At 38.0% G+C, this 23,677-nt stretch overlaps 1 protein-coding gene across 2 annotated transcripts in view; it reads left to right on the top strand.

Annotated features, from left to right (window-relative positions):
* The window catches only part of ZNF704 (zinc finger protein 704), a 105,813-nt gene that overhangs the window by 18,105 nt on the left and 64,031 nt on the right, over positions 1 to 23,677 (top strand). For both annotated transcript variants that reach the window (XM_030266361.4, XM_030266360.4), the window contains exon 2: positions 7,612 to 7,859. In XM_030266361.4, coding sequence (XP_030122221.1) covers positions 7,612 to 7,859 — 248 coding nt within the window. The remainder of the gene's footprint in view (positions 1 to 7,611; positions 7,860 to 23,677) is intronic.

The following is a 23,677-nucleotide window of genomic DNA, read 5'->3' as shown; positions in this document are numbered from 1 at the left end:
GCATTCAGTGGTGAGCATGCTTGGCAAAGATTGAAGCAACAGAATTCCTGAATAAAAAATGAACCTGTTTTTTGCAACTATGACCCTCCACTTTCCTCCTGTTTAAGACTTTCCAAGGTACTGTCAATATTTTTAGATGTTTAGAGGCAGTGTCTTAGTCACTTGTTTTATTTAAGAAAAGGAAAACAGGGCTGGAATAGCTCTGCTGAGGTCCTGCCAGTGATGATTGGCCTGGGGGCCAATGTCCAGTTGGAACCCAGGTAGTTGGGTTTGCAGGGTAGTCACTGCAGGTCACACCCCTGTGTGTACAACATAGCCAGGGCACAGAACACAGAGTTATTTCTTTAAGACTTAAACATTGCAAGCAAATTTTGAAGAGGCACACTTTCAGTAATTAGTATTAAAATTTGGTAACTTACTGATTGGTGTCTGATAATGTTAGAAGTTATGCCATGTACTTTTCTGTGAGGAACTTACTATGCCTGCATATGGGATGGGAAAGAAAGCTACCATACTTCCACATTTTCATTCATTTGTTAATGTGGAGGAGAGAAAAAGGCACAAATATCTCTGAATAATTTTTGTTCAGACCTGAACATGGTGTATGGGAGGGACCATGAATTCCCAGTGTTCCTTACTGTCTTTAGTAAGTCCTTTTTGTCCAGTTTTAATAACATTTATGCTTCATGTGCCAGTTAGTGCAGTAGTTCAGATGTCAGAAGTTGGTGGTAGTTTTATTTGGGGTACAACAAGTACCTGTCTGGGTGCTGGATTTCAAATGTGGGAGTGAAAGTTTCTGTCATCTGGGTAGATTCTCTAGAACTCAGAAACACCTTAAACTGGTGCTGGGAGATGTGGGTTTTGTAGATGAGTTATGTTTAGCCAGGTAAGTGCTGACATGCACGTAATGATGATGGGAGGGTAGAAACTTCTTGCTTACTGCAGTTCTTGCTGCATAACAGTGTATTGTGAATCCAGGCAACTTAACGTGCTTAGAATTGTGTTTTAATACGTAGAAAATACATTCTTTGGATGGTTTTCTATGTTTGGTCAAATGAAGATAGGGATTTTGTCCTAGCCTGGTTGAAGATGAATAGTGCATTACTGTACATTAATGTGTACTGTATATTGTAAAGAACATTTACAGTGACCTTAAAATGCATTATGTTCTATATTGTTAGAGACCAACAATTTATAAATGCTTAGAGTGATTAGATTGATGTGATTTATGTGTAATGAGCAACTGCTAGTGAAGCGAGTAATTAAATGCAAAGTATACTCAAAAATGTAATAATACATTGAAATTCAGGGCAGATTATTTCCAAGCATCATTACGAGAATCTGTCTTATCTCTTTGTGTTGCAGTTTGAATAGGGATTTCTGGCAAAATGGAAATTTGATGCATTCTTTCCTTCCAGTGAGGACACTGTTTTTGAATGTCAAAAATTATAGCCTTTTAACATAAAAAAAAAAAATCCCCTTTATTAGAGAATCTGAACTGGAAATATTGTATGAAGCAATATGAGTGAACCAAAATCTTTGTCCTTCCAGGGATTTAATTTAAATATTTTTTACTTGCATTTAATTTTGGTAGCAGGTTTGGTGTTTCTCATTTTTGTTTTTTGTGTTTTGTTGTGAACTTAATTCCTGGTTTCTTTCTTGTTGAGAAAAGTGGCTTATCCCTATCCCTAGAGCATTGCCTGGCTGTTCAGGCTGACCTGAATAGGGCCTTGCAGTTATTGAGCTCTTGTTATTGAGCTCTTATTTGGCTGAACATTTTAAATGTATGTCATGTTACATATACACATTTCATTCTTGTTTCCCATTAACATGCTAGGCTGAAATATATTGATTCCTTCTTTCACTTCCCCATTGAGCTGCCTATTTGTTTTTTAATGGATCAAAAATGTTGCTAAAGCCTTGTTTAATTAAAAAAAAAAAATCCTGGAACTTTTGTTTTCTTACCAGTTGGGAGTTTTATTGGCAGTCCCAAATACTTAGGATGATTACATCTATTTCAGAAAACGGAAAGAGGTGGTCAGAAAGCCAGAATCAAAAAACTGTTTATGAAAAACAGCAGTCTTATACAGAAGGTTGGCTGGTGCTAAACCATCTCATAGCTAATCTGTCTAATCTGGTGTTTTTTTAATTGGTGTTTAATCTAAAGAGTTTTTTGATGGAATTAGATCAGTTGATTACATAGTAAATCCGATGGAAATCAAAAATCCACATCCAAAACTGTGTCTTCGTTATCGCTATGTAGTGTTAATATTGTGCATAGGCCTAGGACTCACTGTTAAAACTATTTATCTATTGACAATGCAAATAGCCAGAATTGGAGCAGTGAGTTGGGTGATTGCTGGTGGGGTGGGTTTTTTTGATACGTGTTTTTCAATTAGGATGTTACACCCTCCCTGACTTACCACCACCCCTCAACCATGCCTCTCCCACTCTAGGAAACAGCCTAGTCTGGCTAGTGAGGGATCTTGTTGCTTTTGAATGAAGTGGCACTGGAGTTGAGTCCAGTTAGAGTGGTCTGTAAGTGAGGTAAAGGAAATACAGCTTTATGGGTTGAGGGGAAAAAAAAGTTTTTTCAAAAATGGATACAGGCAGTGCTCTGTTGAGCTGGGCAGCTGCCATGTGGAAATCAGCCCTTGAGATGTTTATAAACTGTCAGCAAAGTAGGCATGGTATGTGGTGTAGCAATTCTTCCAATAGTTTATTTCCATCTGTCTGTGTCATCTATTACAAAGCCTGTTAAAAATTACATTTCTATTCCTGCTGTGCCCACCTGGATCCACAGGTTGTGCACCAAAAAAAAAAAAAAAAAAAAAGTAGGAAATTTGAAAGAACATAGGAAGGAGTCAGTTTTCACATTTGTAGATACATTTCCATACAGTTGGGTCACTAGAGGCAAATAATGCTAATATTCTTGGGAGTTTAATGCCTTCTATTGTATCAGAAACACAGACATCTTAATGCCTGTTACATGCTACTGGGTTATTTGTAAATAAATAACTCCAGTTTTTAAGCAGCAGTGTACCATAAGCAAGGGAAGATGATGAAGTCCGATCAGGTTGTACTAAAGGAGTGACATACATAATCTGTCAAATCCAACTCTCTGTTTCCATATAAATGTGATGAGTCTATTTATTCTAGTTTTCTCTGATTCTTTGAATAGGCAATTCAGCGCTTGAGTTGTCTTTTTGATCAATAATTTTTTTGCTGTTCAGGATAAAATGCAAGCTGAAATTTAACTGAAATTGGAGGAGACTGAGGTTTGACTGCAATGTCAGCGTCTTATCAGGATGTGCTGTTGGGTAGGGCAAAAATTGACTGTGCATAAGTGAAGGCCTAAACTACTGAAAAATTGCAGCCTGCACATAATTTGTAAGGAATAGTGAAGCAGTTCTTTAAATTCCTCAGTTTGTGTTAGTGTCAAGTATGCTCATCATTTTGGACAGGACTTACATTGCAACACATGGTTTTGATATGGAGTTCAGGACCAGCAATTTGGTTATGACAAAATACCACCAATAAAAGTTTCTATTGCCAAGTTAAGATGGGTTTTGCAATGAAAAATTATTAATATACTGCTGAAAATAGTAACTATGCTAATCATTTAGCTGTCACATGGATTATTAAACTTTGTCATTTAATAATAATGAATCAAGCTTTAAAGTAAAACCCTTAACTTAAAAGTAAAACCCTCGATCTAAATATATATTATAGTCTTGACAACTTTGAAACAGAAGTTGAAAGGCTTTCTTAATAAAGTTTTTACTTAGAAACCAAAGTAAGAAATGGTTTTTAGTTTTTGCAGGATGATTACTGAAGGAGTAACGCCACATCAGACCTCAGCTCTGGCACTGCCCCATACTTGCACTCCAGTGGGGAGGCTTGCGTAGTATGGTTGTTTCCAAGGAGCACAGTATTAAAAGTCTCCCTTGCCCAATAGTGATGGGAGGGAAATTGACAAAGGCAAGTAGCGGTAATCCCAGAGAGAAACAAAACTAGTTTTTTTAATTTACAGGTGGTTTATAGCTCCTGTTTCTGTGACTGAACATCCAAGTGATGTTGGTTGCCTGAGGCCAGGTTGTAAAGAGCTCTGTTGAAAGTAAGCTGAAGGTTGCTAATGGCTTAAGGGTGAAAATACACAGTGAATTGCATAGAAAAACAGCCCATTATCAATGGCTTGTATGAGCGATAATTCATCAAGTGCATGAAAAGGACAGAAATTTTACCAGGAGCTGATACTGGAGGCAATAAGATGGCAAATTTGGAGGACAAGAAAAGCTGAACCATTTGAGAACAGCAAAGGATGGAGAAATGTGAAGTATTGGAAATAAGCTGAAATAAAATGGTGTCAAAGTCTTACATTCTATCTGTCTGTGAGACAGGCCTAGACAAGTTGGACTAGATCTTCCACAGAATTTTTGCTGAAACATTCTGGACTTGAAGGACCACCACAAGACTCAAGTAGATAAAAGAATATTAAGGATCTATGAAAAAAAAGGTAAAGTTACTGACAATATATGGCAGAGCAGCTAACTAAGTGGAAAGATATGTTGGAAATTTTCTTTGTTATCTCTGAACTATGAGTGCTGGTGAAGCAGAGCTTGAAATCAGAGGCATCCTGATCATTAATCAGTGCTTGCCAGGAAGTGAGGAACCTGATCATTCAAATGACTGTGGCCCTCAGCACTCCTCACATCAATGGCTGCTTGTGTAGGTGGTTGGATTTCCAGCAAAAGACACCATCCACTTCCAGACAGGGCAGATGTCGTGAGGGGAAATGGCTTCCAGAGACGTGGACAAATTAAAATAGAAAAACTCCATGTGGAGTAGGAGAAAGCTACTGGAGAAAGCCCACCAAGGAAAACTCTTGGCTTTCTCTCATGACCACCTGCTTCTAAAGCAGAAAAAATTCTTTACATGTAGTCACTCTCAAGGGAAAGTTTAGAAAGAAGTTGGTATTATATCTGTTGAAAACTGAAGATGAGGAAGAGAATTAGTCTAAGCGTTGGTTTTGGTCTTCTGCTTTTTCTGGCCATTGGCTGAAGAACCTGAGCAGCTTCTGTCACCTGAGCGTTTGCTCTATGATTTTTGTCTTTCTGCACTTCCATTTGCCTGCATGGGGCTGACAATTAATTGCGGCATATTGACGTATGAACTGTGTTTGAACTGGATGTGGATAAATTTGATGTGTAAGAATAGATTATCTGGTATCACAGTAAAAGTATGCGGCTATTTTTGGTTTTGGCTTTATATTACAGCTGTAGTTGAGCTTGCAACCTTCTGTTGTCACTACTTAGGTCTGTAAAGAAAACTCAGCAATGTATGGCACATTACATTTGCTGAAACTGAGTAAAATCCTACAATTTCATAAATAGAAGACAAAAATACCTTTTTTCCTTTGGTACAGTCATGCACTTAGTCCATTAAAAGATTATTTAAAACCATCATGATGAAAACTGAGTTCAGTCTGGCATTGGAGAGTAGGGAATGAGGGAGGCTGTCCCTCTCCTGTGCTCTCAGCGTTTTCCACACTAAGGGTTGTAGAGGGTAAGGAGGCAGCTGCTGGTGCTGCCCGGTACTTGTGCACATCAGCACCCCTGCCATGTGCAGAGTGTGGAGCTGCTCCTGCCCTGCACAGAACCCCCCTCTGCAGCGGCTTAGCTGGAAATCCTGGGCAGGGAGGAAGGGAGGTGTGGTCATGCAAGGGAAGACCATGCAGCAGTGGAGGGGATGGAAATCAAATCTTATGTAAACCCTTATTTGATGTTACATAATTTCTAGGGGCTGGATATTGGAACTTGGGTATTTTCAGGCTTTCTTGTTACTTCAGTGCATTACTTATAAATCAGTTGTAATGAAAATTGAAGGTAACAGCATTTCAGTGATTCTCAGGCACTCAAAAAAAGGCTAATTGTAAATCTAAGAAGTTTTTTTTTAAAAAAATCATTAAATCAGAATTCAATTTGTGTTGTTTATATGTCTTCTCCTAATTCTGTATGATCACATGCTGACTGTTTTGTCTTCCAGGCAGATTTTCTTGGTAATGTGTCATCTGTTTGTGTGTGAAGAAGTGTAAAGTGTCTAATTCTTTCTACTGTTTACGTTCATAGAATAGTAGCTCTTGTTTTGTTCTTGAAGCAACTGCTAAAAGCCCCTCAGTGGAAGCACTAGAAACAATTAAATCATCAGTCCTAAATATGCATTAATGATGCAATACACCTTACAGAATACAGCAAAATTACTGTGGCAAGTATATTTCCTGTGAACTTAAAATTGCTTGCACCATTTTTGTAACTGCCAAAGTTTGACATTTACAAACAGAGATCTGTGGAGAGAGGAATATATTTTACTACATAAATATATTTATGTATAATATATTTATATATAATCAATATATAGATAAATTTTTTTGAATGATGAAAAGGAGGAATAAGTTGGAGGAGTTGACGTAGGAATTTCAGTTTATTGGTGCTGTTACTATCTGAGGACAATACAGCTTGGATATCTCCAATGTAAGATCAGCAATAATTTACAAGTATTTTAAAATCTAGTTTGCCAGCTCAAGAAGGCACCTGGAGTTCTCTGAGCAAGTGCATGTGGTGTGGAAGTACCTCTGCTCAAGGCAGGAGAAGCTGCCACTTTGTTGGGCTGTATTTTGCTTGGCGGTTTGGGTTGTTGAAGGGGTCACCTCACAGAAAGGTCTGCCCCTGTGAAACTGTAGCTGGCCAGGGAAGAGTAGCTGCCCAGGGAATGGATTTCACAAGAAAATCTAGGTCCTGTGCTTTGTTTTGCTTGCTGGGAAGGTGGAGTGGCTTGGTTCTGATGAGTTTTTGGGGTCTTCCCTCCAACCTTGCAATAGTTTGCTTAATAAACATCAGCACATTGTATTCCAGAGTGGCAGTGTCTTTGTTAAGGCACCTGTTTGCTTGGGAAGTCTTTGCTTGTGAGAAGAGGCAGACCAGAAGATATGGGAAGTGCTGGCAGAGACAACCTGGAGTTGCTCCTGGGTGTGTGTCCCTGCTCACTACTGCTGGATGGGCTCCTCGCAGAGATCCTGATGCCATCACTTGCTCCCCTTTGCCTTCTGGCAGATGAGTTGGATCGTAGCAAATTATTTTTATGCTCCTGAAACAACCATCATTTACAAATACAGCTTTTAAAGAATCCAGCATGTGGCTGTAGGAAGTCCTTTAGTTTTTTGGTTATGTTTAATCTGGAAAAATTCTGACTTTTTTCCCTGAAAATTTAGGAGGAAGGCAGCTAGGATTTCTTTTGCATAGCTGTGCGGCACAGATGTGTGTGCATTAAAGATATGTTGTTTATAATCTGGTTTCTGACATTCTAATTCAAATACCTTTTTGAATTAACATAAAGAGGTTGATAACTTTATCAAATGGACAAAAATTGCTTATTTTCCTGGCTGGTCTTCAACATTTTTGAGAAATTAATGGCAGTTTCAGAATTTATGAAGGACAAAGAAATGGTATTCACTAATTCAAATAATTAATTAGAAGCAAATGCCTGTGGGTAGTGGGTTGTTTCCCATTTTAGGTGAATTAAAGGAAAATTTAATAATTGCTTTCAATTTTTCAGGCAGCTAACATCAAGCGTGAAATGACCTTCCATGCATTTCAACAGGAGGATGTAAAAAGTGACATCAGTCGAAAACTGCCAGACCAACAGTTTCTCCTGTTCACCACAAAGGAGGAAGATTTAAAAACAGCAGAGACCAAAAAACTTAACAGAGCTCATGAGTATGAAAAAGAAAATACTCGTTCTGTTTGTCTTCTGGAACAGAAGCGCAAGGTTGTTTCTTCAAATATTGATGTGCCTCCAGCAAGGTGAGTTTGATTTTTTGGTTGTTTTTTGTTTTAAGCTTTATTCCTTTTTCTTCCCTGCCGCTTTTTTTAATGGGACATTAGATTTTAATGGACATTAGATGCAAGTTTGGTAAACAGCACTATGAACTGCTAAGACTAGAGTTTGTGCCCAGGCAGTCCGAAGTCAATCACAACTTTCCTATTTCAGGGATCTGCTAGGAAATTAAAACACTAGTAGCAGAAAATGAGAGCATCTGCACAGTAGGGCTTGCTATTGCTTTTGCATTGTTTTTGCTTTTAAAATGTGCTGCAGCTGAGGTACTTGGAGAAGAGGATGTGTCTTAAGAGGAAGAGATTGTTGACTCAGCTTCACCCTGAGAAGTAATCTTCTAAATTAGTCACAGAATCATCTTACCTGCTACCAATTTATTTTTCAAATTTTTTACTGTCATACTTGCAGACACTTTATACTCATTGGGTATTCCGTGTTGCAAGATGACAAGTGCTTTTTCTTTTTCTTGTTCGTGTTAGCATCAGTCTGTCTGTAAAGATTTCTGCTTAATCTGCCTGGTAAATTTACTTGCACGTAATTCAGTAAAAGGCCTTTCAAGTTTATGATACTACTTAAAAAAATTGTAGTCAAAACAGATGCTTAGTTTTTCAGTTTGTTGGCTTTCTGAAAACCAACATTACCAGCAGGTTCTACTATATCATCCAGAACAAGATGACTTGATGTTTTTCTCTGGCTGTCATAGAAGTGACTTGCACTGAGTCCATGAGCATTTTTACAGGATTTTACCCCCATATATATGTACTAAAAGGCTATATATAACAACCTTGAAATGTTAGGATACTTATATGAGATTTTCACTAGTAATCAACCTTGTAATGTCTGAGTGCCCTTCTCATTCATCCTGTGTGTCTCAAAGCAAATAGGATCACAAGAACATATAGGTCAGGAGGGAACTCAGGAAGTCACCTAGTCTAACCTTCTGCTCAAACCATATGTTAGCATTTCCATTTAACAACTCAGGCCGCTAAGGTACAGGGTTTAAGGGCATTTTTGTGTGACTTCATGCAGATAATCTACCTGAAGAAGTAGTCGAGCCCCCATTTTCTATAGCTCCAGGATCCTCCTTCCTTGGAGGGATGGATATTTTTTCCCCAATGAGCTGGAAAAGAGGATGAATAAACATCTTTATTGCCTTCTTAAGGCTAATTATGACACTAGTTGTGAGGACAGGATACTGAAGATGATAGTAAATAAGTTCATTTACAAAGGTGTCATCTAAAGTTGCTCTTTCCATCTGCATGTATTTTATTAGGAGCATAAAAATTACTTTATGTTGTTGTGTGTTTTCAGACATGCAGGTTGAGCTCCAGCATTAGCAGAATTAAAGAATGAATCAGGAAAGAAACCTGGAATTTATGTTCAGTAGCGTAATAAATATTTTTGTCATTCTTGATACATATTTCCAGTCAAGTTCAACTTTTACTTTGAAGCTGAGGTGAATTATTGGACCATTTGTCTGCAGCTGACAGGAAGAACACTTAAACCTTTGCTTGGAGACCTTCCTAAATATTTGCTGTTATAATTGAATGTTGTAATGAACCCAGCCTCTCCTCCTAGGCAGCACAGTTTCATCTCTAAGTCATGTTCTCTAAGAAGACTCAATGCATTTCTTGCCTCTTTCTAGGCTCCTTTCAGCTTCTGTCTAGGACTGTGCTGAGAGAGCTGCATGTTCCTCAGAGGTGAATTCCTCATTCCTTTGCCTCCTGGCAGGACTTGTTGGGTCGACTGTCCTCTCTTCTGATGAGAAAATTCACCTGCCTTTGCAGATTTGTTATACCCAGCTGTGGAAGGTCGTCTTGAATTTATCAGATAATGTTTGCAATTAGGAGGGACAAATAAGGGATTTAATATGGTCTTAATTTCTTATTGCTACATATACCCTCTTTACAAATAAACCCCACATTTTTTATTTTGTAAAGAGGGCATATATAGTAATAAGTGAAAGTGAAGCTTGTTATTTATTTTGTTTTAAAACCTTAGTGGAACTGAGTGGAACCCATTTCACTTCAGATGCTGAAGTGAAAGATTACATTTTGCAGTATCCAACTGAACCCATTGCAATATTTAAGTGATTTTGAGTCATTACAATATTTAAAAGATTTTGAAGTCAAAGCTTTGGATCATTATTAGCCAAAGGCATATGAGTATGTCCAAAGGAGCTCTGAAAAAGTGTTTGCAAAAGAGATATTAAGAGGTGGATAAATTTACTTCACTTTTTCCACAAAATGAAACAAAGGCCATCCCTTCTTAGTTGTTTTAAGGATCTCATCGAATAAGAATGGAAATCTTTGTGAGGCACTGTATCTAAAGTAACTAGCAGTTCAGCAAAACACTAGCATAATATTTCTTGGAGGCATTCAGCTTCAGGGCTTTCATCATTGCTTATGGACTCTGAAATTTTAGAAATTTTAAAATATCTTAACTGAGTCCTAGTGTTTTGTGTGTCTGGTAGTCAGATGCATGGAAATTATAGTAAAATAAATATTTCATTGGATGCAGAATTTTTAAGTTCATTGTTTACATTTTGATTTAATCTTGTGAAAAATACTACAGACATTTCTCTCTATGTTATGTCCTGTACTAGAAGTGTCTTTTGGATTAAGACAGGGGGAGATCATGACTTTTTCATCCTGATTTTTATTTTTGGAATGCAAGAAATTAAATGACAGTTAACAGCATTAATTCTTTCCCTTTTCAGATTTCTTCAGCTGGTCATTTTGAACAAAAATTATCTGAGCTAAACTGTGTTCCTTCTTCTGAAATGCAGATAAGCATAAATGAAACTGTTCAGCTGGAGCAAATGAATTATTTGATATAATGAGGAAATTTGAATTCTTTATTTCTTCCTTTAAATACTGAATTTATTGTCAGTTTGATGCATAAAGAACTGCAGTCTTGGAAAAAGTGGTCTGGCTTTGAACTGCAGTTATCTCTGAGAATTGAGATGTTATCTGTAGAAGAGAGAAATACACTTTCAGTTGATCTCCAGTTCAAGCAGCAGCAATCAAACACAGCCAGATACATGGATCTGAGTGGTGAAAGGCCATTTTGTAAAAAGAGAGTGGTATCACTGTGGGACTAATCCCCTTGTCTGGTGGGCAGAAGCAAGCCCAGGTTTGCCAGTATTTCAGACAGCTATGTCTATAGAAGTCAAATGTAATCAGAGATGATGTTCCTAGTAGACAGAGGTGTGGAAGTTAACAGGACCTTCTTGCTTATTTGTATTTTCTTCAGATACTTACCAAAAGATAGTTCCAAAGCTTGTCAATAATAAAGACATGAAAGAACCTGGACTGCTGATACAGTAGGTGTGAGGATGTGAGGAGAGACCCAGTGCAGGCCACGTACATAGGGAATGGCTTCTACCTCTTGGAAGAATGAGGACAGAAGGGTGGGTGGTGGAGAGCAGGGGATGAAGTTTTTGGTTTTTTTTTTTTTGAGTAAAATGTGAGAATAAATGTCTGAAAATGGTGGTGATGTTAAAGGCCTTTTTTGACTTTTGACCAATGGTAGCTGGAAGCCCTTCAGAACTTTAATGCAGTAGTGTCCGAGGAGGTCCTTTCAGGTGTTCTAGAAGGTACTAGGCATGCGTCACTTCTACCCCTCTGATAGGTAGGTGCATTTGAATAAATCAACATATTTTCTTTTGTTAGTCTTCTGATAGATGACCTCAAAATATTGTGAAATTTGTCTTATCCTCTTGATACATCATCCTCGTTTTCCCCAGCCCTCCTGTACTCTGTTGTCTCTGAAGAAAAGAACAAAAGATAATTTTTCTAACTGCCTATCTTTTCTACATAGTTTGTGCTGCTAAAGGACAAGCCACAGCTAAACATCAGCTGCTTAAACACTTCCTTATAGTGTTAAAATAGTTATTGTGCAATAAACCCTAGCTGCTGTGCTCTTAGGTTTCACTGCTGTTAAGCAGTGACATTTACCATGACAATAATATATTGGATTTTGCTATCTTCTGATGCTTTTATATTAAAAAAGCTGTTCTGTTACTGTGAAATTAATTTTTATTCCTGTACCTATCTTTTATCTACTAATTAGTTTATAATTTAATGGAAAAATATATTAAATAATTGTAATAAAATAATTAAATATCTCTAGGAATTCTCTCCAACATTGTCTCTTTAGGTCTTTGTAGAATAGCTACAGAAAGCTGTGGCAAAATGAATTTCAGCCATGTTTCCTGACCATCATTATAAAGAAATAGTACAGATGGTGATGTATTTTCATGCCTAAATGATTTTCTTGCCTGGCCTCTCCAGAAACATAGCTCTGGGCAGCCTTCTGATTAGAGTGTGTTGTTGATCTCTAAGGCCTGCTGGGCATGATTGATTATGCACCATGCATTCCAATGGAAACATTTGCATATTTTCATAGCCAAAACTCTCCAGGAGCCTGACTTAAAGATCAAAAGCAGTATCTGCTTAACTATGATAACCTCACCGGAAGGACTTCCCAATCTGCTTGTAGAGGGAAGAACCTGCTGATCAAGTTGTGCTTTTCTGTTTATCCAGAGGTGGTGTTTATTCAGAGATTGTCTTCTATTATTTTTCTTCATCTGTTTTAGACTAGTCCTCAGTTTTCTTGGGGGAGCTTCTTTCCTGTATCTCTCACAATTCTTGCTGAGGGGATTGATGGGGCAGCCTCAGAGGGCATCAACTATTTGTTGGCTGCTGTGGATTTTCAGCTTAATTGAGTGAAAACAAAAGGCCAAGAAATCAGGCTGTTCTTTGGAGCTACTGTGAGCTTCCGAGCACTCTAAATTTCCCTGCTAGCCCAATAGCTTTTCATGGAGGTGTGATACTTTCTCCTATTTTTTCACAATCCTGTAGGTTAGGTGCTCCTGTTTCTTAAGTTTCATTTTCTGTATTCATGCTACTTAGAAACTTTGATAACAGTTGTTTTTATAACTAAAACTATTCCCCGCGTCATTCCCGTATTTCAGAGCTTCAGTAAAAAAATCTGATAGTTGGCAATACCATGCATTTAAAAGCAGCTTCTCCAAACATATACACCAGTGAAGTATTGAAGTAGTAAATTGTTGCTTTGTTTACTACAATTGTTGAGTTAAATATGTGTGCAGCTTGATTGAATTTTACAAAACCAGTCAGTAAAGCTTGATTATATTTAATATTGATGGTAGTAAACTGCTAGTCATGGTCTGCTACAAATTGGTATGGTGCCTTCTAGGATCAAGCTGATGACAGAAAAAAGTCTTATCCAAAGAGCAATCAGAGAAAGGGTCTGTGAGCATATTTTGAAGTATAAACCTATGTATTTCTTGATGCTGTTTTCTGGTGCTACATTTCCTTTGCATTCTAGAAGGACTGTAGATATCTTTTGAGCTCTGGATGCCTTTCATTTGCCTGCATAATGCAAAAGCAGGGCAGCAGAAACTTCTTTGAAAATGGTAGATTAAATTGCTAATAAAAACTTTGCACTTAGTTTCCGCAGAGCCAAACCACAGCTCCAGAAGCCACCTTGCACATCTGGAAGGCCATCTTCAGGTTAGTTGCCTAGGTGTGCATAGTGTTTGTGGCCATGATAGCTGAATCAGCTTCTCATGATGTTGAGAGAGATGACAGCATTCCTGACAGCTTGCAAACTGCTGGAAACTCACCTTTCAAGTGGTGACATGCCTCAAGTCTCAAACATGCTAGGGAGCAGAGTAGGGCTGTCCCATTTTAGGCATGGCTGACCACTGGGAGGGTTAAGCTTGCTATAAATAAGTTTGTATTTCCTAGCTGGTGGTATGGACTCAGGCATTACTGTTCAGAAGTCCCCACTGCCAGAGTGCCACAGCAATATGCTGAATACGATTGTTTATTAAAAGAGGTGTAGCATTCCCAGCTGTAGAAAAATTTGCTCTGAAGTTGTGCATAATGTATCTTTATTTTTTAGTGGACCTTTGTCAGTTCCCCTATTTCTCTCCTTTGTGCTGTGCTGTGCGCAGATTTGATACTTGCAAGATATTTCATACTGATGTCCCCACGACCATCATGTTCAGACAGTTGCAGCTTATAGAGGAGCCAGTTATCTGACCAGTACAATTTCTTTTCATCACTTGTCTTGGATGTGCTGGATGGCCTATCCAGCAGGATTTTACCAGCATAATTTTCTAGTTAAAGCAGAGATCTTGGATTAGTTACCATTTCTCTTGAGGTCTTTTTTCCAGTAATGTTTAAAGCAGAAGGAATATTAATCTCCTGAATAAAGAAACATGCTCTTGCATGTTCCTTACTTGTAATGTTTCGTATTTGATAATGATTCTCACACAATAGGGCATAATGGCAACTATGTGTGATTGTGGGTTTTGAGCCTGGTTTACCATAATTGATTCTGTGAGAGCAGGATGTGATTTAACAGGGATAGACCTAATAAGGATACAGCTGAAGCTTACTTCTCTTCCAAGAGTGGCTCTCTCTTTGGTGGGACCTTTTGTAGCACTTGGTCATCATTTCTGAGTTCATTGTTCCCAGGTTTCCATATTATTAATGTTAGAAGAGGGAACTTTAACACCAGCTGATGACTTTGGCCATCTAGATTTTTGGCCAGTGTTAGTTTCTATTTTTTTCCATTCACTTGCTACCCAGTGAAAAACATAATGTGTGAAAATTTGATGGTATAATTAAGTGTGGTAAAGCGAAGTTGTTCTACAGCCTGACATTGGAGTCAGTATTATTTTAAGGTAATTATTATTTTCAGATGAAGGCTTTGCTTGTGCAAATATATATGTATATATATATTTGTATAAATATATATATATATATATGTATAAATAACTTTCCCATTTCTCTAGGAAATCCTGTATTCAAAGCACTGCTTTGAAGATGTGTCTTCATCTGTTGAAGTATACCTACAACTCTTAGAAATCTTCTTCCACTGGTAGCCAGTACCAAAGGCTATGTAATTTTATCTGTGTGATGGCAGTTGCCAACAGACAGTGATCTCATTACGAAGCAAATTTCAATGAATTCCTCAAAAGTGGCACAGAGGAAAAATGTGTCTCTAATCTGCAGCGACTGTTAGGCGCTGGTTCATGAAGAGCTGCATTCAGTCAGCACTGCTGCTCTCTGTGTTAGCCATTGATGTGAATGCACGGCTTGTTCTCAGCTCTTCAGTTCCCTTAAAAAATGGAGTGTAATTTCAAAACACTCCTCAACAGCAGGCAATATTCAATAAGAGTAATTTCTTTGTGGCTTGTGTTAGCTGTGGCACAAAAAAATTCCTCTTGAAATGCCATCTGTGCTGAGAAAAAGAAAAAAGTCAATGAGTACATGGTTTATAACTTGTGTATCTGTGAAAAACGTGCAAGAATGGGCTACTGTATATATGGTTACGCAGATTACACACATCATAGCTATGTTCATAGCTATAATTTTATTTAAATGCTGTAAAATTAAAATATTCTTGTTTCTTTAGTGGTATTTGATGTTTTATCATTGAGGTCATCAAAAACACAAAGCCTCTCATTCTGAGAGAAGTCATATCACTGACAGTTATTTGTAAAATATATTTAGAAGTTTTTGTCTTAACTCAATTAGCATCATACGCATAAAAACGTCCATTTTACACATTTTTGAAAAAGGAGATAGAAAGTGTTGTTATTCTCCATTTATAGTAATATGCTTGCATTGTGTATGAGGAGTTATAAATATTTTGTTTATATCTCTAAGACAAATACACTACAGTGAAACTCCTATGACTCTTATTCATGTGGTGTGTTAGCTGTATAAGTGGTTTGTAGCAAGAAAGGCTATTTTAAGATCTTTTATTAATAACTATAAGAAATATTTATATTATTACTTATATGCATCAGATACCTGTTTTGCCTATTACGACTTCAGGTTTTGTGACAATAAGGGTGATGTCAAAGAAGGGAGCACTTAATCACTTAAAAATATCAGTATCTAAAATAGGATATGTGTGTAATTAGTTTTTTCTAAAGGGCTGTTTTTATTTGAAGCAGAACCCCATCTTCTTGTGGTTTTGCTAATCTGCATCATAATATAGTCTATAACTCTTTCCTCTCAAATCCCCGATCATTTTGAGAACATGGTGAAACAGAAGTGATGCTAGATACACAAGGTCTGCATAAAGCCTCTACGAGTTTTTATCTGCTGTTAGTCTTTCAAAAAAGGTGCAGTCTGGTCTTGTTACTGAAGCAGCACTCAGTAACATGGTATTGCACCACACCTGTACTATGTTTGGAAAGCCTAGCTCTGTACCTGGATAAACAGCTGCTCTTTGGGAGCTTGCAAAAGTTTAACCTGCTCACAGTTTTCTCGAGCCAACAATAAAAAATAGTTTCCGTTCTTCAAGTCTGATAGACAAGATCAATACATAAACAGCTTTGCAATTTTGCATGGGTCTCTATTTTAAATTCTGCCATAAGAATTCCTGTGAGTGATCTGATACTGTGACCTCAGCCCATCTGTGCTTGGTACCCAGTGACCAGAACAGAGGTAGTAGCATCTTCAGAGGACTGGGGGAAACTGCTTAGAATATGAACTTCTGCTGTGCTACTAGTTGTCCCAGCAGAGAAGGTTGATCCCTAAGTACTTTGCTTCTTTGCTCTTCCATCAAATGAGTAAAATGAAATTAGGTTAGAAATCTTGCTAAAAATATTTCACATTCCCAAGCAAATCTATTTTTACACTCTACATAAAACCAATGTTTAGAAACATTTGTTTGTTCTCATTTTGGGATAAAACAATCTCTCTTAGTGGCTGCCTGTGCGATAGCCTCCTTGGGAAACTGAGGGGGAAAATGCAGAATAAAATTGCCAAAATACAGTAGCAGAGTTTCCTTAATTATACATTATACTAAATTCTAGGTATCTGAGTGTTGTCCTTCCTTCTCTCCAGGGGGCCTACCAGAAGCCCACGTATGGCTGGACAACTGAGCTGTGTTATCCTATGGAAATAGTTGTCCTCTGCAGCGTCAACACCAGCATACTGAACTGAGGCTGCTGCTCTGTTGACATATGTATTTTTTTATAGTAATGGCAATATTCCAGATGGTAAATGGAGTCAACAGCCAACTGATGCTTTTAGTAAATTATTCTTATAAGTTGTTGTAACTGCTGCTCCTAATTTGATTTGGTTTGTTACCCAAACTTAATGTCATGGCTGTTTGTTTGAGGAAGAACAGAGGGTGATATTTCCTGGGTAGCAGATGTACTGTCATTATCATCAGCTTTATAATAGGGTGTAGAGCATGTGTTTAGGTAATGCTTTTCCCAGGAAAACCTCTGTTAAATACTTTGTAGTCTTAATCTTGTATGTGAAGGACATTTTTCATCCCATCCTGTGTTCCCAAGCTTATGCTCCCTGCTGTGTATGTTAATTTGGACCATGTCTTTTGTTTTCGTTGTGTATGTCCAATTGCTTCCTCCATTGAAGGCAGGCAGTGACATAGAGGTGTTAAAAAAGGCACTTAGTACTTTCTTATACACACGCACAGTGCCACATACTGTGCTGTCACCTGATGGCTTGGTGTGAGGAGACTCCTCACTTGGATGGATGAGGAGGGAGAAGATGATGAATAGGGTGTGCTGGGCTTATTTTGAAATCTCTTTGTAATGAAAAGTGTCTGTGAAAAAAAGGTTTGATGTCACTTCCTTATAACCCTGTGCTGACACTTTAGAGTATGTTTTGGCTGCTCTTTCCTAGCTTAACTCCTCAAAACTGCATGCTGAAGTCATAGACTGTTGTCAGTGCCCTCTTGGATTAAATGATTTGTTCTTTCCTCTGTAATAGAAAGGATATTAGTATGGGGAATATTTGTGTTATCTCTTGCGTTTCTGTGTTGCTTAATTTATCTTATATAATGGTAGTTATTTTCATGAGCCCTTGGCTCCAAGATTACAGATGAGTAGTTCTCACAGTAAGTGCAGAGTAGCTATTAAATAATATGTTTATGGATGTGTATACACACACACACACACATATATTTTTTTTTTTAATTGGGGGTAAGCATTTGTTTGGTGACATACTTGCGTGCTCATCTCTAGTATCTAGAGAAATGTCTTCCTGATATTTAATCTTTCTAAATTAATATTTCTACTTCAAGTACCTATCTAGAGTACTTTTAGATCACAGGAATAATAACAGCAGTAGTAAATATCTAATCAATGGTGAAAGCCCTTTAAAATATGTCCCATAAAAAGGCTTGTGGTTACACTTACTGTATTTTGTGGTGTATATTTGATGATAACGTTGACAGAAATCCAGGGTATTACAAAGGAAGATACATTACTCTCATGCTAATCTCTGAATAAATTATTTGCAGGGGAATGCACAATTGTGTCATTTTGTTATGTTCTGATCTCTGTAAGAAGCTTGAAGAGAAAATCTGTGTTGAATGTGTAGTATGGGTCTTACCAAACTAGTTACGTATAATAAATCATTAACATTAAAGCAGTTCAAAACCAAGCTTTCACATCTTGATTTAAGACACAATAAACATGTCTTTTATTGGTCCTACAGATAGAAGCTTTGAATTACATTATGCAGCAAATGTTCTTAGTTATCTTTGGTTGGGTTTTTTTTCCCCCTTTGGATTTTTTTTTGGCAACCTGTTGTGCAGACATCCAAACTGCTCAGACTGTTAATTGAGTTTGCCTGTCATTATTATAGCAGAGGAATATGGGAGACAACATTTCTGCAGTGAGGAGTTGGATTTGAGAGCCAGGGAAAATACAGTTGCTGTGAAAGAAACCATGACGACTCAGTAGATGTCCCACCTACCCGTGCTCCCCATCTGTCTGTGGATTCCTTCTACAGGACAAGGATTGAGGTCTCAGCAGCTGCTGCCCCTCAGTCATGGTTGTAGTTCAACCCCCAGAGCATTTGGAGATGTTGGCCTCATTTCACCAGGGAAATGAGTTCACCTCATTTCAGCCCCCCCAAGATGGAGGGGCTGCCTGGGTACAGCTGAGGAGACTCTGGCTCCTAGGTAGTTTTTAGTATATACACCCAGTAAAATACAGCCCTTATAACGGGGCTGCAATCCATCACAGTACTTCAGTGTCATTAGTACCTTTTAAAGTACTGTTGACCCTTGTTACTTGCCTCTCAGTGGTCTTAGAAGGATGGCTTGCTTACTTGCTACAAATGTATCAGAAACAGGAAATATGGAAGGTAAAATCTTCAGGTGGACTTCAAAAGCGAGAGCAAGCTGTACTTCAGTTCATTCCTATATTGGGGTCAAATACTTAGCCATTCTCTGTGTTTCTGCCTTTCTTACCTACTTTTTGAAATTAAAGCTTGTCTGAGCTAAATGCATCCCTTGATATCATGGGAGTTCAGAAAGCATCTGGCCTAGAGTGCCCTCCTGCTTTGTAAGACGTGGCTCACTGTGCTCTGTAGCCTCCCACCTTTCGCTGTGTATTCATTCTCCTCCTCCCGCTTGCTCTGCTCTAGCAATCCCTTAAGATCACCACTGACTCTCCAAACCTCACCTTCTTTGAAATACTTGACATTTTTCATGGCCACTCTTCTAAAGCATTCCCTTCAGTTCCAGTGATGAAAAAAAATTTTCTTCCACTACAAAAGATACACCTCAAATAATCTTATGCTTTTCTGATGTATTCTATAAACCAAGTATGGAATATGTTGTATTATCCTTATTAAGGAATTATATAGTTCCCATATTTTGCACTAACTGTATTTGTGTGCCTGGAAGAATATCCAAGCAACCTTCCCTTGCCTCACCACATTGTGAAGGAAGGCTTCCGAGAGCTGTGCAAGCTCACAGAGAGAAGGAAGTAGCTGGGAAAAAGCAAATCTGGCTAACTACATACATGAACCCAGTTGTAATTTTTTTGCTACTATTTTCATGAAATAATTAACATTTGGTATATGATTATACCCAATTTTTATTTGGGAGAGAGCAGTGAACAACAGACAAAAGTTCAAAATCTGGTTTGGTTGGTGGGAAGTATCTTCATGTCTGTGAGCTAGCCAAAACTAACAGATTTTAATAAGCAAGGGCAGATGTGTATACATGCTAGGATATGTTTTTACACAACACTAAATCACCAACAGGATAATTAAAATTTGCTGAGTAACTCCTGTGGTGAGGCCACAAACAACATGTACATTATTTTCTTTATGTAAGCAGTGAGGCACAAATTGTTTCCCATTTCTGTAAACAGTACAACCTTAAGAAAACATTTGACTTTGAAGAAGCTTATCTTTCTAATTACAAACAAACACAACAAATATAAAAAAAACAACAAACTAAAAAATGCGAAACACAAAATCCCAAACCAAGCCCCACAAGCCAAGTGAAGGATAGACAGCCAAAAGCCTGGAGAACAACCATTATGAACACATGGCTAATTTCCTCTGTTCCTAAACCAGTTTTGTCAGTATATATTGCTAAGTCTAATGAGTTGGATTTATTCACACTATACTTGAGACAAAACACACACAGTTATCTCTCGACAATGACAGGAACATGCCAGTCTGCCAGTTCTGCACAAATGTGAGTGGGTATCTGTTATGGAAATTATGGGCATACGGGTACCTTGCTTCCTCCCAGCACATAAAACTGGGTCCTTTTTGGGCTATTGGGAAACGTTGTTCATTGTAACTCACTAGGGCAGCTACCAGTGGAAGACAGGCTGGAGATGGGAGTGAGCAGTGCCACTGTGTACACAAAGTGGGCTGCTCTTGCTCTGATGAAGCAAAGGGACGCTGCTGCTGTGCAGCCTCCTTAGTTGATTTCAGTGAAAGCAAGGTGTGACTATCACCTGTAGTACTCAACTTGCAGAGAAAGGTTATGGAATCGATAAAAGACTTTACAGAAATCTAGATGGTAATTGATAAAGATTTCCCTTGGAACATATCCGTGTATATATGCATAGAGTAAACTCTTTATGTTGGAGTTTATCTTGATGTCAAAATGGATATGCTGTCATTGCTGCAGAGCCTTGCCTTGTTGATAGAGAGAATTGATGTTGTTTTAATGGAAAATATTTGAACAGATTTTAACAACCCTAAACTCATACCATGTTCTGTTTAAAAAATATGCCCAAACTCTATTGCTTAGGATGTGCATGACTGCATATTTTATTTCTGGTATATTGCCATATTTCCTGTATCATCAGCTATGCCAAATAATTGCTCACTTACTACACTGGTAGCTTAAATGCTGTTGCCTCAGAGATGTGTTTAGAAGATATGATAGATACCGGCATAATATGATTTATAGCATTGGAATAGAATAACCATAGATTAAAAACCCTCCATGGGGCATATAGATCATGCAAGATAAGTTGTATTTGCCCCTTTTGGTAACTGTTTGTTAATCTGTTCTTCAAAGTCTGTACCTGTTGGTAGGTCATCATTTGGAAGGGCAGTCAGTTCCAGGATTTAAATATTTTTTGTGCTGTAATTTTTTTCTAATTACAGATAAAACCTTCATTGTTTTTGCATGCATTGCCTCTTCCACATGCCCCAGTGGGCATGGAATCAATATAACCTTCTTTATTAATTTATTTTCTCTGCCATTGTTTCACATATTGGAACTGACACCATATATACAATTGCTATTTAATATAAATTGCATGAATAAAGTTGAAAATGAGCGTCCCATGGGTGATCATCCCATTTCATTGTGTCATAGACATTCACGCTCTGGCCTTCTGCCAAAGGCAAGGGATTGAAGAATCGTCTGGGAAGCTGGGGTTCAAATTTGGGATGGGGATGAGACTGACACCAACCAGCACAGACACACAGTGGCAGAAACCCTTGAGCACAAGCAGGAACCAAAGATGCCTGTGTTTTCTGTGTTGTTCATGAGGAATTTTGTTGGTCATGCCTTTTAAGCCTCTGTATTTTCTGTGGTTTTATTATTCTTTTTTCCCCTCTGCCTCTTTTATCCAGTTTTAACACAAAAGGTAGAGAGGATTAGAGGAGCTCCAGCACTAGTTCAATACCTGTGTGCGGTTAGTAGAATAACCAGGTGAGATTGATGGCATTTTAGTGTGCTGATACAAGTAACCTGTTCTGAAAACTGAATCCAGCACTTGTTTTTCCACATTGATGCATTGTATGGGCACAGCTTGGACCTGACCCAATCTGCCGTAGTTCATGTATGGTTGTAAGCCAAGAAAAGCACTTCTATCCACCAAAGAATGGCACGAGATCCTAGTTTAGAGAAAGCATATTTGTTGTTCACTTGCAAAGCAGTAGTCTTATTGCTACTGCTAGATCTGCAATTTAAACTGAAAAGTCTTGGTTTTTTATAATGTTTATTATGCTTCAGCTGCGCTTTCTGCCCCCACCTCCTTGCTTCTGTGCCCCAAAAAATGTATGTAGGCCCCCAACAGCAGAGTGCTGCTGGAGTGAGGGAGGCTTGCTTTGAGGATTCAGTGCTTTGAACACAGTTTGTTTACAGCAGGTATAAAACAGAAGTATTATTTTACACTCTGGAGGAACAGGGAAGTTGGCAACCATCCATCTGTGCAGCTTTGAAACTTGATTACTATTTGTTTGAATAGTGATGCACTAGATAGGTTTTGACAAACTCCAGATTGCAGTGTTGATGAAGTATACGTTTATGTAAGCATGTGTATGTGTGTATAGAACTGATCAATATATATGCATACTTGTAAAGCCTTGTGAACATGAATTCAAAAAGTCCCTGATTTAGATGAATCTCGAGGGTCACTTCTATTTTCCCTTCCCCCCATCCAAAAATGCTTCGATTGTCTTCTGTGGGAATTGCATTGAAGTTAGACCTGGGAATGTTTGAGCAGATGACCCAATGTTAAAAGTGAAGGACCATTACCCATGTATTTTCAAGTGCATCTTGCAGTTGAAACTCATGTCCTCCAGGAATTAATTGCTCTGAGAATGGCTGCTTTACTAACTACATTTGCTGCGAATTGTTTCCCATTTATTTTCCCTTGTCTGTACCTGCACACAGTTACATAGTTATGTACTGCAGCACAGCTAATTCATGTGCTGTGTAATTTAGGAGAGATGATTTTTTGCTTTTTAACTGAACTTCAGACATGCACAGAGAAATGACTGTTTTAGGGAAAAGGTCTGCTTCAGTGTGTATAGGATAGCAACTGTGCTGACAGTAAAAATAATAGCTCTCTGTACAGTATTTTTATGATTCAGTGCTGTGCAGACACTAACATGCTCTAAACTGCGAACACTAAACGAAACCACTTTAAAGATGTTTAAGAAGCAATACAGCAGGAGGAAGTGTCTGCCCAGCAAGGCAGGGGCTGTACTAGGATTAGAAGTGGAGACTTCTGACAGCCAGCCCTGCTCTCGTCCTCCTCCCAACAGCCAGCTTCTCTTTCTGACTCTTATGCCCCATTTATGCTTCCTATCTAAAGTCCATTGTTCAAAATTCTGCCTCAAAGTTGTCTTGAAAAATAGGGAAAAACCTCTGATCTAAACACAAAGCAAAATACCTTCTACTCCATATAATGTCTTACATTCTTATTAAAAAAATCTGTGCCATTCCTGCCTTTATGCCAAATGACCTTGGAAAAATCCTTGGTTTCTCTTACATATTAAATTACTTTTTATTTTCTTGTATTTGGATTCAAATGATGGTCAAAAGCATGTATTCTGAAAATGTCATTTATTTTTTTAAAACCTTTTATCTTTGGGGGTTTAACACAAATTATGTAAAGTGTGGTTTTAAAGCAGCTGAACAGCCAAACTTGTAGTTGTCCCAGGCATTTTGTGGTGAGACTTGTACATGAGTTTATCAAACTGAA

Source organism: Taeniopygia guttata, chromosome 2, assembly GCF_048771995.1.
Source record: "Taeniopygia guttata chromosome 2, bTaeGut7.mat, whole genome shotgun sequence".
NCBI lineage: Eukaryota > Metazoa > Chordata > Aves > Passeriformes > Estrildidae > Taeniopygia > Taeniopygia guttata.
The sequence above is the reverse complement of the archived record's forward strand: the minus strand, read 5'-3'. Positions and strand labels throughout refer to the sequence as shown.